We start from the raw sequence: 20,770 nt of genomic DNA on the forward strand, positions 1-20,770 counted from the left end.
GCAAAAAGGCACTACGTGATTACAGGAATTTCTTCTGCAAGCGCACCGCAAAGTATAAAAACTCCCTTCATGAAACCCATCTCCCCAGGCTGTTCTATTTAGCTGTTATTTACGAACTGAACACACCTCCTCTCCCGGCTACATTGTCTCCCAGGGAAGGAGGGAAGGAAGGAAGGAAACCTCGGTGGTGTCGGCTCCTGTCTGCTCATGTTCTGGTTAAGAGACCGAAACAGTGTATCCGTTTCATTAGCTTTCTGAGGTGCACGCATTGCCATTGCTAGACCGGATCTCCTACTCTCGGGAGGGGCATGTGTGCGTGTGAAACACGCCTCTTTATCCACGTGGCACATCTGGGCACGCCTGCTCTCTGGCGGCTGCGCTGCTGCACGCTACCCGCTGAAAGTCCGATGGCAGGGACCCAGAATGACCCATCCACCCCTCACAGTCACGTGTGAGCGAGCACGAGCCACTTCCGAGGCCCCACTCTGAGTCTCCCCCAAAAGCCCCCTCAGTGACGGCCTCCGCAAGCACATTAGGTGCCCCGCCCGGGTGGGTAAACTCTGATTAGGGGAATGAAGCCGTCTTGATGTTATTTTTTTGTTTGTTTTTTTTAAACTTATGTTGTTAGGGGTGTTTTTTTAAGATTTTTATTTATTTATTTTTAGAGAGGGAAGGGAGGGGGGGAGAGAGAGAGAGAAACATCAATGTGTGGTTGCTAGGGGTCGTAGCCTGCAACCCAGGCATGTGCCCTGGCTGGGAATCGAACCTGAGACACTTCGGTTCGCAGCCCGCGCTCAATCCTCTGAGCTACACCAGCCAGGGCTTATTATTTTAAAAGCCACTCATCACCTGGCTGGTGTAGCTCAGTGGATTGAGCTCGGGCTGTGAACTAAAGTGTCGCAGGTTCGATTCTCAGCCAGGGTTGCCGGCCACGGCCCCCAGCAACCGCACATTCATGTTTCTCTCCCTCCCTCTCACTCTCTCTCTCTCTCTCTCTCTCTCTCTCTCTCTTCTCCCTCCCTTCCCTCTCTAAAAATAAATAAATAAATCTTTTTAAAAATAAGCCACTCATCTTGGTAAAGGACGCCACGTGGGGCTTGCGGGTGAAGACCCGGCGGCCGTGAGGCCGGTAGACAGAGGCCGTGTTCAGTGTCGTTCCCAACGAGCAAACGCTTCGGACACCGGCGTTGATATCTCAGGGTTCCTCTGATTTCATCTGTAGAATTGTTGTGATTCGGAAGTCGGGCCCACTCAGGACAGGAGGGTGCGAGTCCCTCTTCGGCTCTCCCGTGGCCAGGGTGTGTCCCGCGGGTCAGCCTGTCTGGGAAGACAGGGGAACGGCCAGCAGACCCTTTGGGCAAGGAGCCTGGGCCGCAGGCGCCGCACCCCTGTGTCCCCAGCATCGGCTGCTCCGAGAGGGTCTGCGAGAAAGGGCACTTCGGGAGAAACAAACCTCTCACTCCACCTCACAAGCCGAGCAGCCTGTTTCCTCCGACACCGCTTGTGGGGGCTCCTGTCTCGTGGGCCCCGCTTGGGGCACGTCCAAGGGACCGACAGCAGGGCCCCTGGCCCAGCTCGCCTCGAGCTCCCCAGAGTACCCCCGCCAACCCGGGGAGTGGACGGCCGTGCAGGCTCGCAGGCGGGCAGAGGCGTGGGGGAGTGAGTTTAATTTTCACGGTCGGTGCACACCAGGAGAGAACACCTCAGCGGTCTTTGTGAGCTGCCCTGTCCCGGGGAATTTTAATGTTTTGAACAGACCTCTTGCCTCCTCTTTCCGAATTCATCCACGCCTGCGACACGGGCCACCTCCCATCTGGCCTTCTTCCCTGGGGGCGGGGCAGGGGGGGAGACGTCTCCACGGGGAGAGGGTTTGGCCCCCGGAGCGCAGCGGGCTGTCTCTCCACGCGGGGCCGGGCCGGGCAGGCTGCCTGAGGGCGGGCGGGACGTTCCTGGCACAGGCCCCACCCACGTCTGTCCCCGGAGCCTCCTTCCTCCAGGGTGAGAGTCGCTGGCACGCCGGCAATGATCTCCCGGGGCAGCCTGCCGCAGGTCTCACTAGGCACCACGCAGCCGGACCCCGTGTCGGGGGTCCCGGCTCCCCCTGCACTCCGGCCGCGGCCGGTCCGCTCTGCCTCCGAACTCTCTCTCCCCCAAAGTGACGAGTGCGAGTCTGCCCCTGCGGGGCCCCCGAGGGTGCACTTGAGCCTCACAAGCGCTGCGAGGGGCCCGCGTGGGTCCGTCCCCTCGTCCTGTCTCTGTCCGAGTGTCTGGCGTCTCCCCTAGCGAGTCCGCCCTCTCTGTCGTGAGAGACCCGCGTGGCCGGGCCCCGCCCCGGCTCATCCGCCCTGTGTGTCCTCCCCGCAGTTCCCTCCGACGTGTTTTTCGTCGGCTCCGTGTGGCAGGGCCAGTACGAGCACCTGGGGAAGAGGCAGCCGGCGACGCTGACCGTGGACTGCTTCAACGCCACCAGCAGCAAGGTGAACGCCACCTTCCGCGCCGCCGCCCCGGTGGAGCTGAAGCTGACAGGTAGGCCGGGGCGTCCTAAGGCGGGGCCCCAGGCCGGCAGCCCCCGACTGTCCCCTGTCCCCCGAGTGGGGCCACCCTGCACTACATTAGCACCTTTCCCACGACGCTGGCTTTGACTCCCGGCAGTCCCGTCACCCCAGGGCCCAGGCCGGGCGATTTTCTCTGTCTGCGGCTCACAGACCAGCCCAGAAAAGTGCGCCGATTTGCTCAAGGTCACGCACGTGACATATTGAGTCAAAGACGGGAGATTTAAGTCCAGAGAGGCAGGTCTCTGAGAGGTGTTCTTTGATAAATGGGGTTTTTTTTAACCCAAACCTTAATTCTCACTCTCAGTATTCTCTTTGTTTTATTTGCTCCTGGTTTTGTGGTGGTTCGGTTTTCTGAGGGTTTTTTTGGGGGGGATCATCCCCCTGCTGATAAATTAACGACAGCTCAGACTTGCTGGCCGAAGTTGCTCCCTCCAGCTGCAGCGTGCAGAGTGGGTCAGAGTCGGAGAGGTTCCGTGGGTGCAGACATCCTGGCCTCTGAGGGTGGGAGGGGCCCTGGCCCACAGGCAGGCCCTCGGGTGCCCTCGTCAGCTGGGACTTGAATGGCGGCCCCCCGCCCTTCCTGTGCCGACGGCAGCTGGGGTGCGAGGGGGTCGCTTCTCTCGTTCCGTCAGAGTCCGAGCTGCTGTGTGCTCTGAAACAGATGGCGGCCCTGTCCCCCATCCTGTCCTCTCCACACGGAGGGGGCGGGCTCACTGTCATGTGTGTGTGCCTGGGCCCCCCCCACGGACAGGGGGCTCGCTGTGTGGCCATCAGGTCCCCACCCGTGCGTGCTGACCGCCGCGCCTCTGGGCGAGAGTGTGGGGCCGTCCCTCTGCCTTCCCGAGGAGCCGGGCAGTGTGACGGTTGCGTCACTTGGTGCCCGAGAGCGTGCGGGGCCCCCCGGTGTGTCCGTCACCGTGGCCGCCACGCTGCTCACGTCACCCTATGGGTGGATCTCCCTGGGTACGCAGCCGTCTGTCGGCGGGGTTGTGGCTGTGGGGTGCGGTCAGACTCCCGTCCCGTGAGTGCACCGTAAACAAAAACATGTTGGATTTCAAAACTGAGTATAACTGAAAGCACGTCAGTTTGGGGTTTTTTTTTTTCCTGCGGGACAGATCGGTTGAAATGTTCCCCAGAGGGCAGTGGGCGATGCCCCCTCGAGACAGACGAGGACTTTAGTGGGAGGTGATTTAAGGAAACAGGTGCACAGCTCAGATTTGAAAACGTAACAACAGCTTCTCTTCTCTGGGGTGTTGCCGCCTCTGGGCCGTGTCCCAGCCCGTGGCCGCACGCCCGCGTCACACGGTCACACGGGCGCCGCCCCGGGTCTCTCCACAGGCGTGTACAAGAAGGAGGAGGCCCACCTGCTTCTGAGGGCCGTTCCCACGCACGGCCCGGCGGGCGTCTTCGTGGGCAAGCTGGACGACGGCGCCTGGGGCCTGGACGGCTACGTGAGTGCCCGGGGGACTGCGGGGCTCCGAAGGGTCCCCGAGGTGCGGGCGGCAGGGGGCGTCCGTGAGGCAAGCGGGGAGGGCCGGTGCTTGGAGGGACGCCGAGGCCCCTCTGCGGAGTGACCCGGCCCTGCACCCCTCATCTTGGCCCAGAAGAAACCGAGTCCCCAGACGAGATGCCGATGGGCCAAGGCTCACGGGCTGTCGCTGCCGGGGCCGCAGCAAGAACACGGACTCGGTCCTGAGGCCGCTGACGGCCACTCCCAGAGGAGCAGGGGGAGTCGGGCTGCCCCCCGAAGGGGCTTCTCCGCAGCTCCAGCGTGTGTTTGCGCTGCGACTCGCCCCCCAGCCCCGGGGCACAGCCTCCCGTGACGCGTGTCAGCCCGCGGCGGGCGGTGACAAGGGGCGTTTTGCACAACTCAGGTTGTGTGTGGTTTCCTGCCTTCGTCCCTTTTGCAAGGGACAGCTCATTCATCCACGCATGTGCTGTGAACTTACGAGCCACTTTGAGGTCCAAATGCGTCAGCATTTGTTAGTTGAAGCTTCCATCTGTGTGTTTAAACCTGTAACTGCCCGTTCTCACCGCAGGGAACGGCCAGAAGGAAGCCCTAGCCTGTTATCTCCGAGCAAGACAGAGCCAGCGACCTCGGGGGGCAGGGGCGGGCACGTCGGCCCCCATTCCCACACTGTCTCCCCCTCTCCCCCCCACCGGCAGGTCTCCTCGGGGCTGGAGCGCGGCGGGTTCACGTTTCAAGGCGACGTCCGTGGCAAAGACTTCGGGAAGTTCAAGCTGGAGAGGCAAGGTGAGCCCTGGCGGGCGCTTCCAAGGGGAGGGAGTGGGGGGCGGCCGGCGGGCCTTGGAACCAGGGTGCCTGCCGGCAGTGCCCGGGAGGCCGGGGTGCCGGGAGGGGGGACACCGTGGGAAACAGCGGCGGCGGCTGGGTGGGAAAATGAGAAACAAATGGCGACACGGGGCGGGGAGCACTCGGGCCTGGAGCACCAGGTGTGGCACTGCCACCCTCACTGCGGACGGTGGGGGGGGGGGGGGGGGAGAAGAGCCGGGCACTGGAAGGGCTCAGCAAACTCATCACCTGAGAAAGCTACACGTCAGCGTGAGCAGAAGTCCCCAAAGAGCCACGGAAAGAGCATCAACTTCAAAAATATACGTGATGGACTCGAAGATAGGTCACCACTAGTTATCAAAATGTCCAGGCATTTCAGAACGGGCCCCTGGGTGTCTGTCCAGTGGGTGTCACGAGCAGGTGCACACGACCCGGCGGCACCCTCCCACCCGACAGCCCCTGCCCCAGAACGTGCAGCAGGCGGGGTCACGGTCCGTCTTCCTGTCCGGGTGCGTCCCCAGCGGGCCGGTATCAATGTCGAAATGGAGAGTGCCCCCTCCACATCCGGACCGAGAAGGACCTGCGGAGAGAAGTGACTTGAGGCCGAGTGCTGGATTCCACGGAAATAAGGAAACAATGACTGCATGTAGCACGCTTTGTGGGAGTGACGAGGGCTGTGTGTTGGTGCGGACAGACGTCCGTGCACTCGCGGGAGAAAGCCTGCTAGAGACGGACGGACAGACAGACAGACCGGCGGATGGACACCCTGCTCCTTCCTCGTCCCGCCCTTTGCTCCCTGGGCTTGGCCTTCACGGTGCGGAAGGACCACGCTCCCCAGTCCTGGCGTCTGGGTGGGGGACGGCGTCCCGTCTCTCCCTCTGGAACCGCGCCCTGCCGCGGGAGAGAGGCCACTCCCCAAACCCACGCCCCGTGTGCGTCCCACTCCAGGGAGTGCCCAGACCGGGCCGGTCCACGGGCAGGAGGCAGACCCAAGTTTGCCCGGACAAGCGGCAGGGAGGATGGGGGTGCCTGCTCAGGGACCCGGGTCTACCCCTGGGGAGGGGGCAGTGGCCCTAAAGTGGGCGGTGGGCGTGGCTGCAGCCCCGGAAACAGGACGGCGAGCAGCGAGCCCGGGGACCTCGGCCGCCGTGTGTGTGTGTGTATGTGTGTGTGTGTGTGCTTGGAACCGGGGGCTCTGCCGTGTGTGAGCGCCTCTGCACGGTGCCGCTTACACACGGAAGGGCCTGGGCCGCGGCAGGCGGAACGCCACTCGCCTCGCTCCCGAGTGAGGAGGTGCAGGCGAGACAGCGCGGGTGCTGTGCTGGGCGGGGAGCGCGGCCAGAGCGGCAGCAGGGGGTCCTGCTGGAGTGGAAACGCGGGGGATGGGCGGGGGGAGGGGGAGGAGGGGGGCAGGGCGGCGAGGGGAGGAGGTGGCGGTTCCACGCCGCGTGGGGGCGCCGATGTGTTCGTCACGGCCCCCACGAAATAACGCTGAAAGGAAACCGGACCGCCGCCCTGGAGGGCAGCCGGGGAGGATGCAGGGACACGGAGGCCACGAACTCAGCTGCACCCTGTCCTGCGTGGTCAGACCCTGCTGGCGGGCAGCCGCGGCCCGGGGTCTGCTGCGTCCTTCAGGAAAATCTCCGGGACGGCCCGGACGGCCTCCGGCAGTGGGCTGGCTGGACAGACTGCGGCCTGTTTCACGAGTACCGTGGAGCACCGCTCGCCTACAGCGTTAAACCTGAGCGCTACCTGCCGACGGAAGAACCCCAAAACACACAGTGAGGGTTAAAAGGCCGAATGTAAAGCCTGTCGGCCGCCTTCCCATCTTCTAGAGAAGTGATCAGAGAGACACAGTCGTGTGCACGAACAGGTCTTTCCAAAGGTCACCGCGGACACCCCGAACCTGCGGCGTGCGGGGCCTCAGGGTCCTCCGTCTCCACCGGCCTTTGGACTGTTTGTGTCCGTGCCCTTTCACGCCGCTGTAATGAACCCGCGTGCGCGTATTGCCACCCTTTGAGTTGCTAAGACAAGGTCAACAGCTGAAGTTAACCAGGAGCTCCCGGTGCCTCGAAACTTCTGGGAAAGGTGGGGTGCATGATTCACAGCACCCCCTCCCTTGCTGCTCCCTGTTGGGGTGCGAAGTCCCCCGGGGTGCGTAGATTTTTCCAGGACGTCATCGACCCGGAGTCTGACACCTGTTATGGCAGAGGGTATGTATGTGGTCCCGTTGCAGAAAACACTTGGGCGAATTTAGGCAGAACACAAATCGGTGAGAGCGAGGCAAGGCGACCCCCAGCATTGCAAACCCTGGGGCGGGCCGCAGGGCAACTTCCTGGGCGCCAGGGGGCGCCGGTGTGCCAGGCACGCGGCCCGGTGTTTATTCTTAATCCTGAGTCTGCAGCCCAGCACCTGCTGATCCAGGCCTGGCGCAGGCCCCAGGGTGTCCGGAGGAAAGCTGCCCAAGCCAGCCTGGCCTGGCCTGGCCTGGCGGCACTTCCGCCCCGTGCACGCTGCGCGCCGGCCCTTGTTTCAGGCAGTAGAGATGTCCCGGTAGGTGGTCCTCACAACAAAGCGATGAGGTGGGTGTCCTCGGGGCACCATGGCCAGGACACCCCCCTGCACTCCGCAACTGGTGGCCAGGACTCCCCGCAGCCCTGCCTTCGCTCAGGGGACGGCGCTTGGTGCTTGTTCCGCCCTCAGCTGGCACCGACACCAGGGGCATCCGTCTTCTCCCCCCAGCCACGGGGGGGGAGGGGGGGGCAGGTCTCAGCCTGCGTCACTCCCTGCAAGTGCGGTGTCCAGGGTGGGAGTGTCCGCGTGGCCCAACCGCTCACGTGCCCACCCGGGCGCGGAGAATCAGAGAGCAGGCGCCTGGCGCGCAGGGGTGAGCGCGGCTGAAGATCTGCCTTGACGTCCGAGTCCTGCGCGTCCCCGATGGGGAAGGATCTCAGAGAGATGCCGCCGCGCGACAAAGCGCCGGCGTCGGGCGAAATCAGTGCGCGTCAGAGCTTCGGGTGGAAGGAAGCAGCAGCGTACCACCTCCATTAAAGCCAGGGACAAGTCTTATTTGCACCTTTTTTATGGGGAAATTCGAGAATTTTTATTAAAAAGCTATTAAAGTACTTTAAACACTTCATTGTTTCTTTGTGCTGAGGTTCGTAGAAAGAGGTAAAACAAGGCTTCTCTTGCGGCCCAGCGTCCCGTGCGTTCCGGCACTGCGCTTCTGAAAACGGCGGCGCCGCCCACCTCGGCGCACGCGCGGCGCTTCTCGCCATCGTGGGTATCCGGAGCTGTGCGCACAGTCAGCCCGCGCGAGGCCTGTCGCCCTCCGTGCCCCGGGAGCGGGACACTTAGTGAAGTCCCGCTGGCGGTCCCTCAGACGGGCCAGGTTTTGTGTCTCGGTCACGGAGACGCACGTTACTGTCCCTCCGAAGGAGTATCGGTGGGTCCTGCCGGGACTTCCGCTTCCTGGAGAATTTACACTCGCGCATGAAACGTGTCTCGCGGTGTGTGCTCACTGGCGCACGGCTGATCTCCTTTTCGTGTTCCAGACCCGCTGAGCGCCGACCAGGACCCTGCGCGCCGACCCCCGGGCACCAGCAGCGGCTCCGTCGCGGCGGCCATCCTGGTACCCTTCTTCGCTCTGATCCTGTCAGGGTTCGCCTTTTACCTCTACAAACACAGGTATGGTGCGGACTGCGCGCTGGCGCACGCGCTAACCACCCCAAGTCGGTGCTGGGGCTGCGCGCCCTCCCTCTCACACGCACGTGAGCGTGGCAAGCTGCGCGGCGTTCGGCCCGGTGTGCAGGACGCTCACACGTGGTGCTGCGTTGCTCTCGTTGGCCTTCCCGGTGAGCCCCTCCGAAAACCAGTGGCAGGGGAACCGGTAACGGGGTTAGGAGGTAGCCGCTAGGCCTCACGTTCCCCGGCAAGGGAGCTGGATTTCCGTTCCCAGTGCCCCGGCCAGCTACCGGGGGCACAGAGAGGGCCTTTCCAGAGCCCCCCGCAGCTGCCTGCCGCTCCGGGAAATGTGACTTACAAAGTGTCCACTCCTCTCCCTGTAACGAACACAGAGGGATCCTTACCAGGTGCGCAGCAGCGTCACACGCTCCGTCTCGTGAAAACAGGTTCCCAGAATCTACTAATTAGCATGTGTCTCCCAACAGGAAAATGGCAAAATTTTAAAAAAAACTTAAATGGAATTGATCCTTTCCTTGGCATGGGCATGGAGGAAAAAAAAAAACCTAAACTAAATTTTTAAGAAATTATAGATTCACTTACATGTTCTCCCTACAGAAAATATTTTACCTGGAGGAATTTGGCCCATGCCAAAGTTCTTAAAATATTCTTTGGAATCTAATTAGCATTCCTACAGGTAATAACAAAAAAAAAATATGATCCTATGTATAAGATCAAGGTATGTTAAATGTGTCTTCTGTTTATTTATGTAGTACCTATATTTCTACTTAATCCTGGCAAACAGAAAACAAAAACACAAAAAAATACTAGTGTATGGAGGTTTGGGGTTTTTTTTAAGGACTAATGGGAAAGGTTTCACTGCGTGTCTTCGTGCTTTCCTTGAAATGCGAAACCGTGAGAGTGGTGCTTCCCAGCCATGTGCCGCTGCCGGCGAGTGCGCCTCCACTTCTCCGCCGTGGGCACGCCCCCGCTGCAAAGGCGGAGGCCGGGGAGGGGGGTCTCAGACGCTCCCCCCCGCAGTCCCAGACGGACACTGCTGTGTCAGGGCGTGTTTCAGAGAGAAGGAACCCTGTGCACCAAGCCTGGCGAGCCTTCCTCTCACACTTCGGCCTGGAGCCAGATGGAACCTTAGGAAACGTAGAAATACGTCCCACCGCCTCCTGCAGACAAACCCGTCACTGGAAGAAGTGCTTCTCATCACGTGGGTCACGAATGTTTCTTCCTTCCCAGGGTGCCCCGGGAAATGCAGCACCGGGACACTCGCCTGCAGGAGGGGCTCGCAGTGCCTGCAGACGCGGGCCTGCCTCTGTCGCGTCCCCCCGACCCCAAGGACGCGCTGTAGCTCAGGAAACTCTTGTTCGCACCTTTTGGCTTTTTGCGTGGGGGGGGGGGGGGGCTTCCCTCCGGGGTCTCCTGGATGGGCGGCAGCCCCACCTGTCGGGCGGCGGGAGGGGGGGGGGGGGGCACCTCCCGGTCACGCAGACATCTACGTGAGTCTCACGAAAAGTGTTTTCCGAGCCCCCCTTACCCTGTTACTGTTTCCTCTTATCCTTTAAAAGGATAAGCTCACGGAACTATATCTACTCACACGTCAATTGAACATTTCTTCTGATTGTGTCTTAACGTTAAGACGAGGAGGCAGCTTGGGAGGATCCCCGCACACACCCCCAGCACACACCGCGCCCCCCCCCAACGCCCCAGCCCCCCGCCCCAAGCCCCAGCCCCAGCCCCGAGGGCTCCCAACCTCAGACGCTTCCCTGTAAGCGGAGACTTCCACCCTCCAGCAGGTGGCGCGCGCGAGCAGACCTCAGGCTGAGGCCAGGCTGAGGCCGCCCCGCTGGGTTTGGGCCCCGCAGGTGACCCCCGGTGGCAGCGGTGGGGCGTCCCTCCCAACGAGGGCGGGAGGCTGGGGGCTCCTGACCTGGGAGGTTAAGGGAAACTTCAGCCACGTGTAAGCTCCGCGAACATGTGGCTGAATCTGTGTGCTGACCTCTGCTGTCAGACATTTCCAGGTTCAGTGTCGGGGGCCCTGGCGCCCCGCCTTTCAGCTGACACAGCCTCCTTAGCCCTCTGGTTCTTCAGGAGCGCCTTACGACGTAACAGAACCCCCTGGTAACCACGGCGGCAGAAGCTTCTTTGTAGCAACGTTAAGTGACGCCTTCGCCGGGGAGGCCACTTCACGTTGCGTTCTCACCGCCTGGCCTGTGCTCCTCACGTGCTCTCTCCTGGAAAGGGGCGGCAGGGAGGGGAGCCTGACCTCTGCTACACTCAGCAGCCTCCGGGTCTCTCACCTGAGGTCTCCCTGGAGCTTTCCTTTTACCCGGAGCGTATACACAGCCCCTGAACAATGCGTCCAGCGCCTTCCCTGTAACTTGCTTGCTGGAGACACAGTTGCACTCCCAAGCCCAGCTCAGGTTCAGTGACGTCGGTAACGGCAGCGAGTGAGACCTTACATTTGTGTTTCAGTTCAGTGTCCGTAGTCCTAGCGGGCGGGCACTTAGTGGCCAGGACCACTTTCTCTAGGTCGTCACACTGAGGGTAGGCGGACACCCACGCACAGTCTGTCCGCCGCCCACATTGGCGACCTTCCTAGTCTACCCAGATTATCGGTTGGAACTGGATAATTCTTTGATTTGGGGAACCACTTCAGTTTTTCAAGTTCTCTTGGTAATCTCAACCCGCCACTCAAAACAGCGAGCCCTGCGAGGGACAGCTGTGTGCCCCCCCATTCCCCACCCCCCAGCCCCCCTCCCCCACCCCCCATCTGGGCGGAGGTTCTGTGGCCTCTTGTGGGTGTGGCTTCCTGCAGACGGAAGGGCCGGCGCAGGCCCCGCCCCAGGCGTGGGGAGTCCAGGCCCTGACCGCGTCTGCTCTCTCTCCCTCCTAGAACGAGACCCAAAGTGCAGTACAACGGCTACGCCGGCCACGAGAACAGCAACGGCCAGGCCTCCTTCGAGAACCCCATGTACGACACGAACTTGAAGCCCACGGAAGCCAAGGCCGTGCGCTTTGACACGACTCTGAACACGGTGTGCACAGTGGTATAGCCCCCGGCCCGGGGGCCGACTCATAGCCATACCTCTGACGGGCAAGCAGTGATTCCTTTGGTGCCATGGACCTCTCTCCCTCCTCCTCCTCCCCCCGGCTCCGCCGCGCGCCCTCTCCCATCTCGTACCGGATTCACGCCGCGGGGACGTCCAGAGCGCGTGCAGAGTCTCCTGAGGACCGGCCACACCTGGCCCCCGTCCGGCTGCACCCGCGTGGGGTCAAGGCGCCCTTGAGGAGGCCCACCCGCCCGGGCCCGCGGGCACATCTGCCCCAACGCCTCGGACGTCCAGTCCCCAGAGGCCCGGATGCCTTCCGACGCAGCCTCCTGGGCCCGCCGCCACCGCCTCTGGGCGCGGTGACAGCGCGGCAGCCCGGCGACACGTTCTGCGTGTTTCTTCTCACCCCCACGAATGCAGATACTCTGGAAAACGGCTCTCTTGAAGGAGACACCGCCCCGGCCGCCGCACACGCCCACACGCGCCCCGCCGGCCTGCCCCAGCCCTGGCGCGCCTCCAGGACCCCCGCGCCTCGGCGCCCGCGCCCAGGACCGGCCGCAGATCCCCCGTCAGCTGTTCTATCGCAGAAGTTTTGATGCACAATTTTTTTGCACTAGTGTGTTACGAATGAGTAAGATTCTGATAAAATATACTATTTACACAGGGTTTATACACACTACGCATTGTATATAACCATCCCCTCACTTCTCAAGCCGAGCATCTCACCGTCCGGTTCGCTGATGTGCAAGAGAGAGAGAAAAAAACCCCAGATATGGCACAGGTTTTAACAGAAGTACGGTATTAAAGAGATTTATTTTGTTATTGCTTCTTTTAGCTACATATCTGTGTTGAACTCATTGAGAAAAAAAAAAGAGGCCTTTTATTTCCCACATGTTTCCCCCTCGCGTCCGCTGCTGTCCTGGTAGCGCCCGGAGAAGGCTGACCTCGGTCCCACCTGCGTGCACAGATGTGAATAGTATTTATTTCAGAGGCGCGTGGCCGCGTGGGCGGGCGCCCACCGCGCCATCTTCCTCGTCTCGCCGCGTTTCCCGTGGCCACGCACCCCCGACGTCGCATGGAGGACGGGACCCACCGGGACCCCCGCGTTGCGTTGCCATGGAGGCCGGAAGGCGCGACTCACACTCTGCTCTCCTGGCGCCACGTCTCCACGTCAGTTCGCCGCCGGCTCCGCGCCGCCCCGCCGGGAAGGAGAGTCTCCGCGGTGTTCGGGGTTGGAGGTCACTGTTCCTGCAGATGACCCGCGTGGACGGAGGAAGCAGGTGTGGTCCCCAGGGCGGCGCGGTCGAAGTGGGACCCAGACAACGAGGCGGCGGGACTGTTTGCGTCGCGAAGGGGAGCCGTGTGGGTCACCGCGGGGCAGGAAGGGTCTGCAAAGGGGATTCTTCTTCTGTCACGTGGGTTTCGGGCACCTTTTCCGCGTGTGGAAAGCTCCCCTCTCGCCACGCACGCAGACGGGCACCGGGGAAGCGCTGCAGGTTCGAGCCTCCCGGCCGCCTCTCGCTTCCAGTCTGGCGTCCCGGGTTGTCTGCTGCGGGCGGAAGTGCAGGCTTCACGCGTGGAAAATGGGGGGAGAACCTGTCAGGGCAATGGCTCACTGTGTCCAGGCCGCGCGTCCTGCTGGGTGCCCCCTGCTCTGTCCTCGGTGAGCGGCGCGTGTCCTCGGTCGGAGGGCGTCGCCAGCCCCTCCCGGTGGCGGCTCGGCCTGTGGAATCCCACGGTCTTGTGCAGAGTTCCCTGCACGTCCCCTCGGCCGGCCCGGCCCCCGGGAGTTCGCATCCCCGCCCTTCAGACCAGACGAGGTCGGCCGCAGCCTGGGTCCCCGCACACCCCGGCCCAGGCTGAGGGGCCTGCCGCGGGGAGGGGCAGGCTCGTGTGTGCGGGGCACGGCTCACCCCCACCGCAGGTGTGAGTGGGAGCCGACCCTGGAGTCCGACCCAACCTCTCCGTCCCCGCATGCCCGTCCTGCTGGCCGGGCAGTGGCCCGTGGAACCCCAGGAGGACAGGGCACAGGTTCCAGGTGCCAGGGGTCAGGTCAGGCTCAGCTCCCCTCGGCGGCACAGGGCCGCACCGCCCGTCGGGGTCCGTGTGGAGCCCGCGGTTCAGACACGGCCGCTCCCCGAGCGGGCCCCTCCCAGGGTGAGTGCGCGGCCTCAGAACTTGCTGGAAGACCCTCCCGGCCCACAGGGACCCAGGAGGGAGCGCCCACGCTCACGCAGGTTACGTGCTCACAGCTCTCTCTCCAAGCGCTGCTTGTCTCACCCATCCTGCCTTCCTTCAGGCTAGCTGCAATAATTTTTTTCTTCAGTAAAATGTTTTGTAAACAGCGACCAACACGCTATCACAACAAAGGGGAACTCGAAGGCTGGCGTCCCGGTCAGGACCCGCGGCCACCCCGCCCGTCCGGACACCCCGCCCCATGCTGCTGACTCGCATTAGGTGCAAAAGACCTTTTTGTACAGAGATATATTTTTTATGAAGAATTTGTAAAATTATTAAATATGCTGTAATTTTTTGATTAATGTAGGTAAATTGTTAAAAAAAATAAATGTTTTTACAATACGAAACTGTAATTTTCCCAATAATGTACATTGAACCATCTCTAGCTGATTTCCAGTCCCGACCCTGTCACACATGTATTAATATTACCGTGGCCTGTTACAAGGAACAGTATCTTTTTTTTTGTCAAAAAAAAATTATAAAGAGAGTGTAATATAGCCTGTGCATTGCCACCTATCTTTAAAGCAAATCAGAGTTCTAATTAAATATTTAATTTTACATTTTCTGCTTTCCGGGTGACTCTGTGTGGGCTGTCCCACGTGGGTGTGGGGGGAGGGGCAGGCCAAGTCACGGATTTTACCATGTTTGCGGGGGAGGGGGGGGCTGCCTGTGTCCCGAGACATGAACGCCACCGTCCCGGTGTGAAGTGCGCAGCTGACCCAGGAGGAGCGGCCGTGCAGAGCGGTGACGTGGGAGCTGGCAGATTTCTCAGCCGCTTGCCTTCAAGTCAGTGGGAGTTTCGTTCCCCTCCAAACCAAAATCTGGCCTTTATTTTTATGATAAAAAAATGTTAAGTTCTTTCTGTAAAGGTTTTAAAGATTTTGTTTATTTTTTACACTTACTTGTTTTTAGGGAGAGAGGAAGAGAGGGAGGGAGAGAAACATCGATGTATGGCTGCCTCTCGTGCATCCCCTCCTGGGGACCAGGCCTGAAACCCAGGCAGGTGCCCTGACTGGGAATTGAACCGGCAACCCTTTGGTTTGCAGGCCTATGCTCAATCCACTGAACTGCACCAGCATGGGCAGATTTTTTTTTTTTTTTTTTCAGAGAGAGGGGAAAGGGAGGGAGAATCTTTGATTGGTTGTCCCTCCCACACCCATGACCCGGCCCCCAACCCAGGCAGGTGCCCTGACTGGGAACCGAACCAGTGATCTTTCGGTTCACAGGCTGGTGCTCCATCCACTGAGCCACACCAGCCAGGTGGCACTCTCTGTAATCTTTCTCAACACTGGAAAGTGACCCAACAAAACACCTTTCAAGGAGCATCTCAAACCCCAGCCTTGAAGAAGGCCCAGAAGCAGCGCCCGCTCCTCCGGCCCCGGCAGCCGCTCCCGACTGCCGCTCCCGACTGCCTTCCCCCCACCCCCAGTCTGGGCGCTGAGAGCCAAGTGCTTCCCCTGTCCAGGTGGGCCCCCCCCCCCCAAGCAAACGTCTTGCAGTTCAACGGAGTGTACGCTAATTCTTCGGAGAATCAGCTTATTACGAAATGGAAAGCAACCAATAAAAATGAGCCCCACGGTTGCTTCCAAGTGACGAAATGCCGACGCCCATCTCAGGAGGCGGGGTCTCTGGGGATCAGCACATTGGGTCACGCCCAGCACTCAAATAGCCTCCGCGCAGGTTCGGCCGGTTTCCCGTCTGATGACGCAGCGGAAGCTCAGAGGTTAGTTCGTTTACCCAAGAATGCACGGCCAGGCCGGGCTGATAGTAGAGGTCAGTTTGCTCTTTTATCAACATCCTTTTTTTTACCATATATATGTGTGTTATGTGATGAAATTCATCAGTTTTTCTTTTTCTGCAACTAAAACGTTTCTATCCCTCTCCCATTATTTTTGTGTTTCCTTTGGTTAGCAACAAGCGCAGTTAGGGAGTCTAGGGGAGAAAAGACGCCCTGGCCGCGGTTTCCACAGTCCCTCCCCGAATGACGCCGGCGTGATCGGCAGTGGAGCTGGGACGGGGGGCTCTGCTAGGGTCCCACGGCCTTTGTCCCTCACGCTGAACTGCTCGCACCTGAGCTTCCCTCTCACGTGACCGTCTGCCCACCTGGGAGAGAGGTTGCAGGCCGCGGCCAGAACGCTGGTCTCCGGGGCGGCCCCTGAAGCCCTGGAGTTTTGAATCTTCGTGTCCCCCCCACCTCCTGGCAAGGGCGTTGCCCTCTCTGAGCCTGTGAGGCTGAGAGTGACCCCCAGGTCGGCTAGGGACAGGAAGACCGGAGACCCAGGGACACCCAGACCCCGAGAGGGAGGCGCGGACGCCCCACTCCCTGCAGGGGCCGCTGCAGGCCCCAGCTCCTCTGCTCGCTGCGCGCTGCTCGCTGCACGCTGCTCGCTGCACGGTCGGCGCGGCGCACAGACGGCTCTCGCCGGAGGGGACGCAGGCCACCCGCTGCCTCACCGGAGGCGCCAGGTACCGCGACTGCAGGTGAGTGCGCTGCGGGCCTGGGAGCAGCCCGGCTCCTGGCGCGGGGAGGCACCGGGCCCCCCCTCCCTCGGCTCCACGGGCACCTGCCCACGGAGAGGCGAGGGTCTGCAGCAGTAACAAAGGCTGTTTTCCCAAGCCTGCAAAGAGTAGCCGTTTTTAAAATGTCGAAGAAATGGAAAATATCCATTTTATCTTAGTTTTTCACTCAGTGGGGAAAGTGTGCACAGGACAGGCGCCCTCTGGTGGCTGTTCGGGGGACTCTCAGCGGGCCCGTCCCGGGACCCGCTGGGAGAGCAGGTCTCCCGCGCTCTCCCCACCAACGGGAGGAAGCCGTGGCTACGTGGCAGGCGGAGGCACTAGGTCGTCACGGTGGCAATGTTTTGCGGTCCAGGCGTATCGAATCAGCCGGTCCTCTCCTTGAGCTCACGCAGGGTTACAGGCCAACTGTATCTCCGTGGAGCTCAGAAACTATCCCCTCGGCTCAGCAACCCCCCTGGGAAGGGCAGGGCAGGTAACGCTGTGCACCTGTGTCCTCGACGGGCCTGGGAGAGCGGGCCTGGGCGCAGGTGAGGCCGGTTGGGCGGGGGGAGGGGGAATTAAGCACACGTGGTGCATCGACGTCACCGAGCGTTCCGCGCTCGGGAAGTTCGAGGTGGACCCATAGCTCGGGTTTACTCCTGGGGGAGAAGCGTCCCCCAGAGCCCAGCAAAATGCTGCGCGCGGGGCGTGACGGGGCGTAAGGGGCAGGAAATTTGAGAGACGGTGTCAGCGCTTGGTGCTGCTGCGGGCGCCTGAGAGGGTGAGGAAGGACGAGAGAGAGAGAGAGAGAGCGAGAGAGAGAGAGGCTTGCGTTTCGCCACCACCGCCGACTCCCCAGCCTGGACATGCGGGTGAGTTACCGACTCGGACAGTAGCATCCGCGCCCCCCCAGACGGAAGAAAAGGCCAGCACAGGGGCCTGCTGTGAGGTTGCGGTGCCAATCCCAAATGTAGTTGGGTCACCCGCACAGGGAGGTCGGGAGCCCTGATCTCGGACCCGGGGTCTCGCTCCTGTCTTAGTTCTCAGAAACCAGCCCAAGAGGACCAGGGGGACCGTGGTTCACAGTCAGTCTGTCGTCCCTTAGGTGAGGAAGGGCCTGGGTCCGTTTAAAGGTCTTCTTTAAAAAAGCGCCCTGGCTGGCATAGCTCAGTGGATTGAGCGCCGGCTGGGAACCAAAGTGTCGCAGGTTCGATTCCCAGTCAGGGCACATGCCTGGGTTGCAGACCACGGCCCCCAGCAACCTCACATTGATATTTCTCTCTATCTCCCTCTTTTCCCTCTCTAAAAATAAGTAAATAAAAGATTTTATTTACTTATTTTTAGAGAGGGAAGGGAGGGAGAAAGAGAGAGAGAGAGAGAGAGAGAGAGAGAGAGAGGGAGAAACATCAATGTGCGGTTGCTGGGGGCCATGGCCTGCAGCCCAGGCATGTGGCCTGACTGGGAATCGAACCTGCGACACTTTGGTTCGCAGCCCGCGCTCAATCCACTGAGCTGTGCCAGCCAGGGCTCATTTAAAGATCTTATTGTTTCTTCCCCAAATTGGCATGACTTTCTCCTCCATTGTTCCTGGAAGTTCATGTTCATTGGAAAAGCCTCACTAAACTGCGATCATTTTTCTGCTTGATAGGCTATATCCTGAAAGATTAAAGGCAGAACTGGGAACAAAAAATAATGTTCAAAAAGATATTCAAATATAGCTCCTAGAAGCAGAAATTGGGCCAGCCGATAACATTAAAAAAATAATCCAGATTAAGGTTTGTTCTCCATCGGGTGTTGGTGCTTTTTATCCTAGAAAAATGCCCAGACTGGCCCCAGCTAACCCTGCACAGCTCTTTGGAGGGAGAGTCCTTTAGGACTTGCGTGGGGTATCGAGTCCACTCACTTTCCAGGTCCTGCACAGAGCACCTACTAGCTGTCAAAGCCTGGAGTAGAGCCAGAGAGCTCAAAATAAGTAGATCTGGGTCCAGGCTCCCAAGAAAGGCGTAGACCGGGCAGAGAGGCAGGTGCACAAGGACACGGCTGCAGGTGAGTGCAGCCGAGCCCCCTTTCTGTGTCTGCACGGCGGGCGGGACAGGAGGGGAGGGCCTCGGGAGGACTGTCCCAGGGGCTGCCAACTACGGCGGGGGCACATCTGTCATCATGGCCCTCGTGCTGGTGTGATTCCTCTGTGGATGAGCACAGCTAGAGTCACACTCACATGGACCCTCAAATTCTCTTTTTTAAGATTTTATTTATTTATTTTTAGAGAGGGAAGGGAGGGAGAAAGAGAGAGAGAGAGAAACATCAATGTGCAGTTGCTGGGGGCCATGGCCTGCAACCCAGGCATGTGCCCTGACTGGGAATCGAACCTGCGACACTTTGGTTCGCAACCCGCACTCAATCCACTGAGCTATGCCAGCCAGGGCTGGACCCTCAAATTCTATTCACTCAGTGGCTCCCTCCTGCAACTTTTCAGCTCGTTTGAGTCCTGCAAACCATAGACCCTGGATATTTGGGGCATCCTTAGAGTTCACATGACACGTGTTTCCAAGGTTGTCCATGTCACATATTCTGGGATGTTTCTTCACTTCTCTGGGAACTTTTTATTAACAGCTCACTCATCTAAGTAGAGAGAAATGCTCTCCCCCTGCTCGCCTTTGCCCTCATGACTGCAGACTGGCTGCCATTGCTCCAGCCATCACAGCCATGTCAAAGGCCAACAGCCCCAATGTGTGGAGTAGGAGAGGGCTGACAATGGCCACACTTTTGTATCAAGAAAGCCCCAAATTTCACAGCAGCTCCCTGGCTCTGTCATGACCCTTATTGGTCATCTCATCAGCCAAAATCTGGCCCCAAGCCCCTCCCCAGCCCCTCCGCCACAGATGCAAAGGAAGCTAGGGATACAGAGAAGGGAAATTTTTAATATCATCATAATTCATCACCTGGAGAGGAGTCAGAAATTCCCCAATTTCAACTTGGGTTTTGATGATCACAGAAGGGAAATGAATGGCTTTAGAACATGTTTCCCTCTGAGGATAAATGAAAGAGCCCACGCCTCCCCTCCAGATAGAAGCTGGCCCTGCACCTGTAACCGCGGGGTGGGGTGCTCCTGCTCCCACACTCAGCTGCTCTGCACCTTTGTGGGTCTCCTCACTCCTCCCACTCGCCCCCACTCGTTTGGTTAATCCGGAGCTCTAGAACACAGCGGCCCATAGAAACGCTCAGTTTATGGATGCCCACGCTCACTCACACAGCGTTCTTGTCGGGTCGGGCAGCAGCGACAGGTGTGCCCCCAGCTTGCACTGGGGAAGACAAACGGTTCACACTGAAGTCAGCTCTGTCTTCACCTGTCGTTCTGAGGAGACGTGTGTGTGTGTGTGTGTGTGTGTGTGTGTGTCAGGGACCCACGCAGACATTCTGATGAGAAGGGTAGAAGCGTCACAACAGTGCACGTCCCCGAGGTCCTTTCCCTGTGGTGGCACGAGGCTTTTACTCCTGAGAGCAAGGCGGCAGCTCATGCAAAAGCCAACGCACCGTAGCTGCCGGCCCGGCGTCGGCCGCAGGCCCTGAGCACGGCTCCCTGGGTGTGTGTTTCTGGTCACTGGGAGCAAAACGGTTCTCTGCCTCTCGATTTTCTGCGTTTGACCCAGGCTCTCGCGGCAAATCTTCAAGAAGATGAAAAAGTAAAAAGGCCTGAGCTTTAGAACTTTGTATCAATTTTATTTTGATGTTTTTAAACATTGAAATTTTAAAAACTTAACTCCGTATGTACTTATGCAGGCAGGCATGATGTGCATTCCAACAATGTTCAGCCGGAGCTGACTCTGAAGTCACGAGTGCCTGGGGGAGACAGAGAGTTGTCTGCTACTGAGGAATGCGCTGGCCTCCCACCCCGGCCGGCCGTGGAAGTGCAAGTGCAGAGAAGGAGTTCCCGCCACGTGCAGAGGCGCCGAGACAGGAAGGCAGCTGCAGGCGGTCCTCGGAGGCGCTGCCCGCCCGCACCCAGGCTGCCGAGGCTGCCGGCTCTCTCCGTGTGCCCGGACTGGGCAGGCAGGTCAGTGTGGGCATCGGTCAGCAGAATCCTGTGGGCTGGCCTCGCACATTAGAGAGGAAAACAGTCCCCAAGTGTAACAACTCTGGGAGAAAACAGCAGGCACGTCTGTGCACTGGGTGGGAAATACACAGGCACAGGCATGCGGGTGTGACCCTAAAGAGCAAAAGCAAATGGGTGTTTGTGAGGCACGATGCAAAGTAAAATTGGAGAAATAAGCACTGTGCATCCGTGAAACTGTTGAGCGTAAAGGGCTGGTGGCAAGGGGACAGAGTCGGGAGGCAGTGCAGAAATCAGCACCGGTTTGCACTCCCAGCACACCGGGAGACTCACTGCCTGGCACAGCACAGGCAGCCCGGGCTCGCCCGCGCCATCGGAGGGGCACGGG

The 20,770-nt window shown here is 60.0% G+C and overlaps 1 protein-coding gene and 1 long non-coding RNA gene across 2 annotated transcripts in view; both read left to right on the forward strand.

The window, feature by feature from the left end:
- The window catches only part of LOC114508849 (CUB and sushi domain-containing protein 1), a 416,019-nt gene extending 403,553 nt beyond the window's left edge, over positions 1 to 12,466 (forward strand). The window contains exons 72-77 of the mRNA XM_036011116.1: positions 2,365 to 2,526; positions 3,894 to 4,125; positions 4,320 to 4,401; positions 4,722 to 4,809; positions 8,403 to 8,535; positions 11,438 to 12,466. Of these exons, the coding sequence (XP_035867009.1) occupies positions 2,365 to 2,526; positions 3,894 to 4,125; positions 4,320 to 4,401; positions 4,722 to 4,809; positions 8,403 to 8,535; positions 11,438 to 11,597 (857 nt within the window). The 3' untranslated portion in view covers positions 11,598 to 12,466. The remainder of the gene's footprint in view (positions 1 to 2,364; positions 2,527 to 3,893; positions 4,126 to 4,319; positions 4,402 to 4,721; positions 4,810 to 8,402; positions 8,536 to 11,437) is intronic.
- A 4,910-nt stretch (positions 12,467 to 17,376) lies between these two features.
- On the forward strand, positions 17,377 to 18,080 carry LOC118497307. The gene is made up of 2 exons (XR_004899831.1): positions 17,377 to 17,464; positions 17,870 to 18,080. It is a non-coding gene; the product is annotated as an uncharacterized LOC118497307 (long non-coding RNA).
- Positions 18,081 to 20,770: the final 2,690 nt, after the last annotated feature.

This window comes from Phyllostomus discolor, chromosome 11 (assembly GCF_004126475.2).
Source record: "Phyllostomus discolor isolate MPI-MPIP mPhyDis1 chromosome 11, mPhyDis1.pri.v3, whole genome shotgun sequence".
NCBI lineage: Eukaryota > Metazoa > Chordata > Mammalia > Chiroptera > Phyllostomidae > Phyllostomus > Phyllostomus discolor.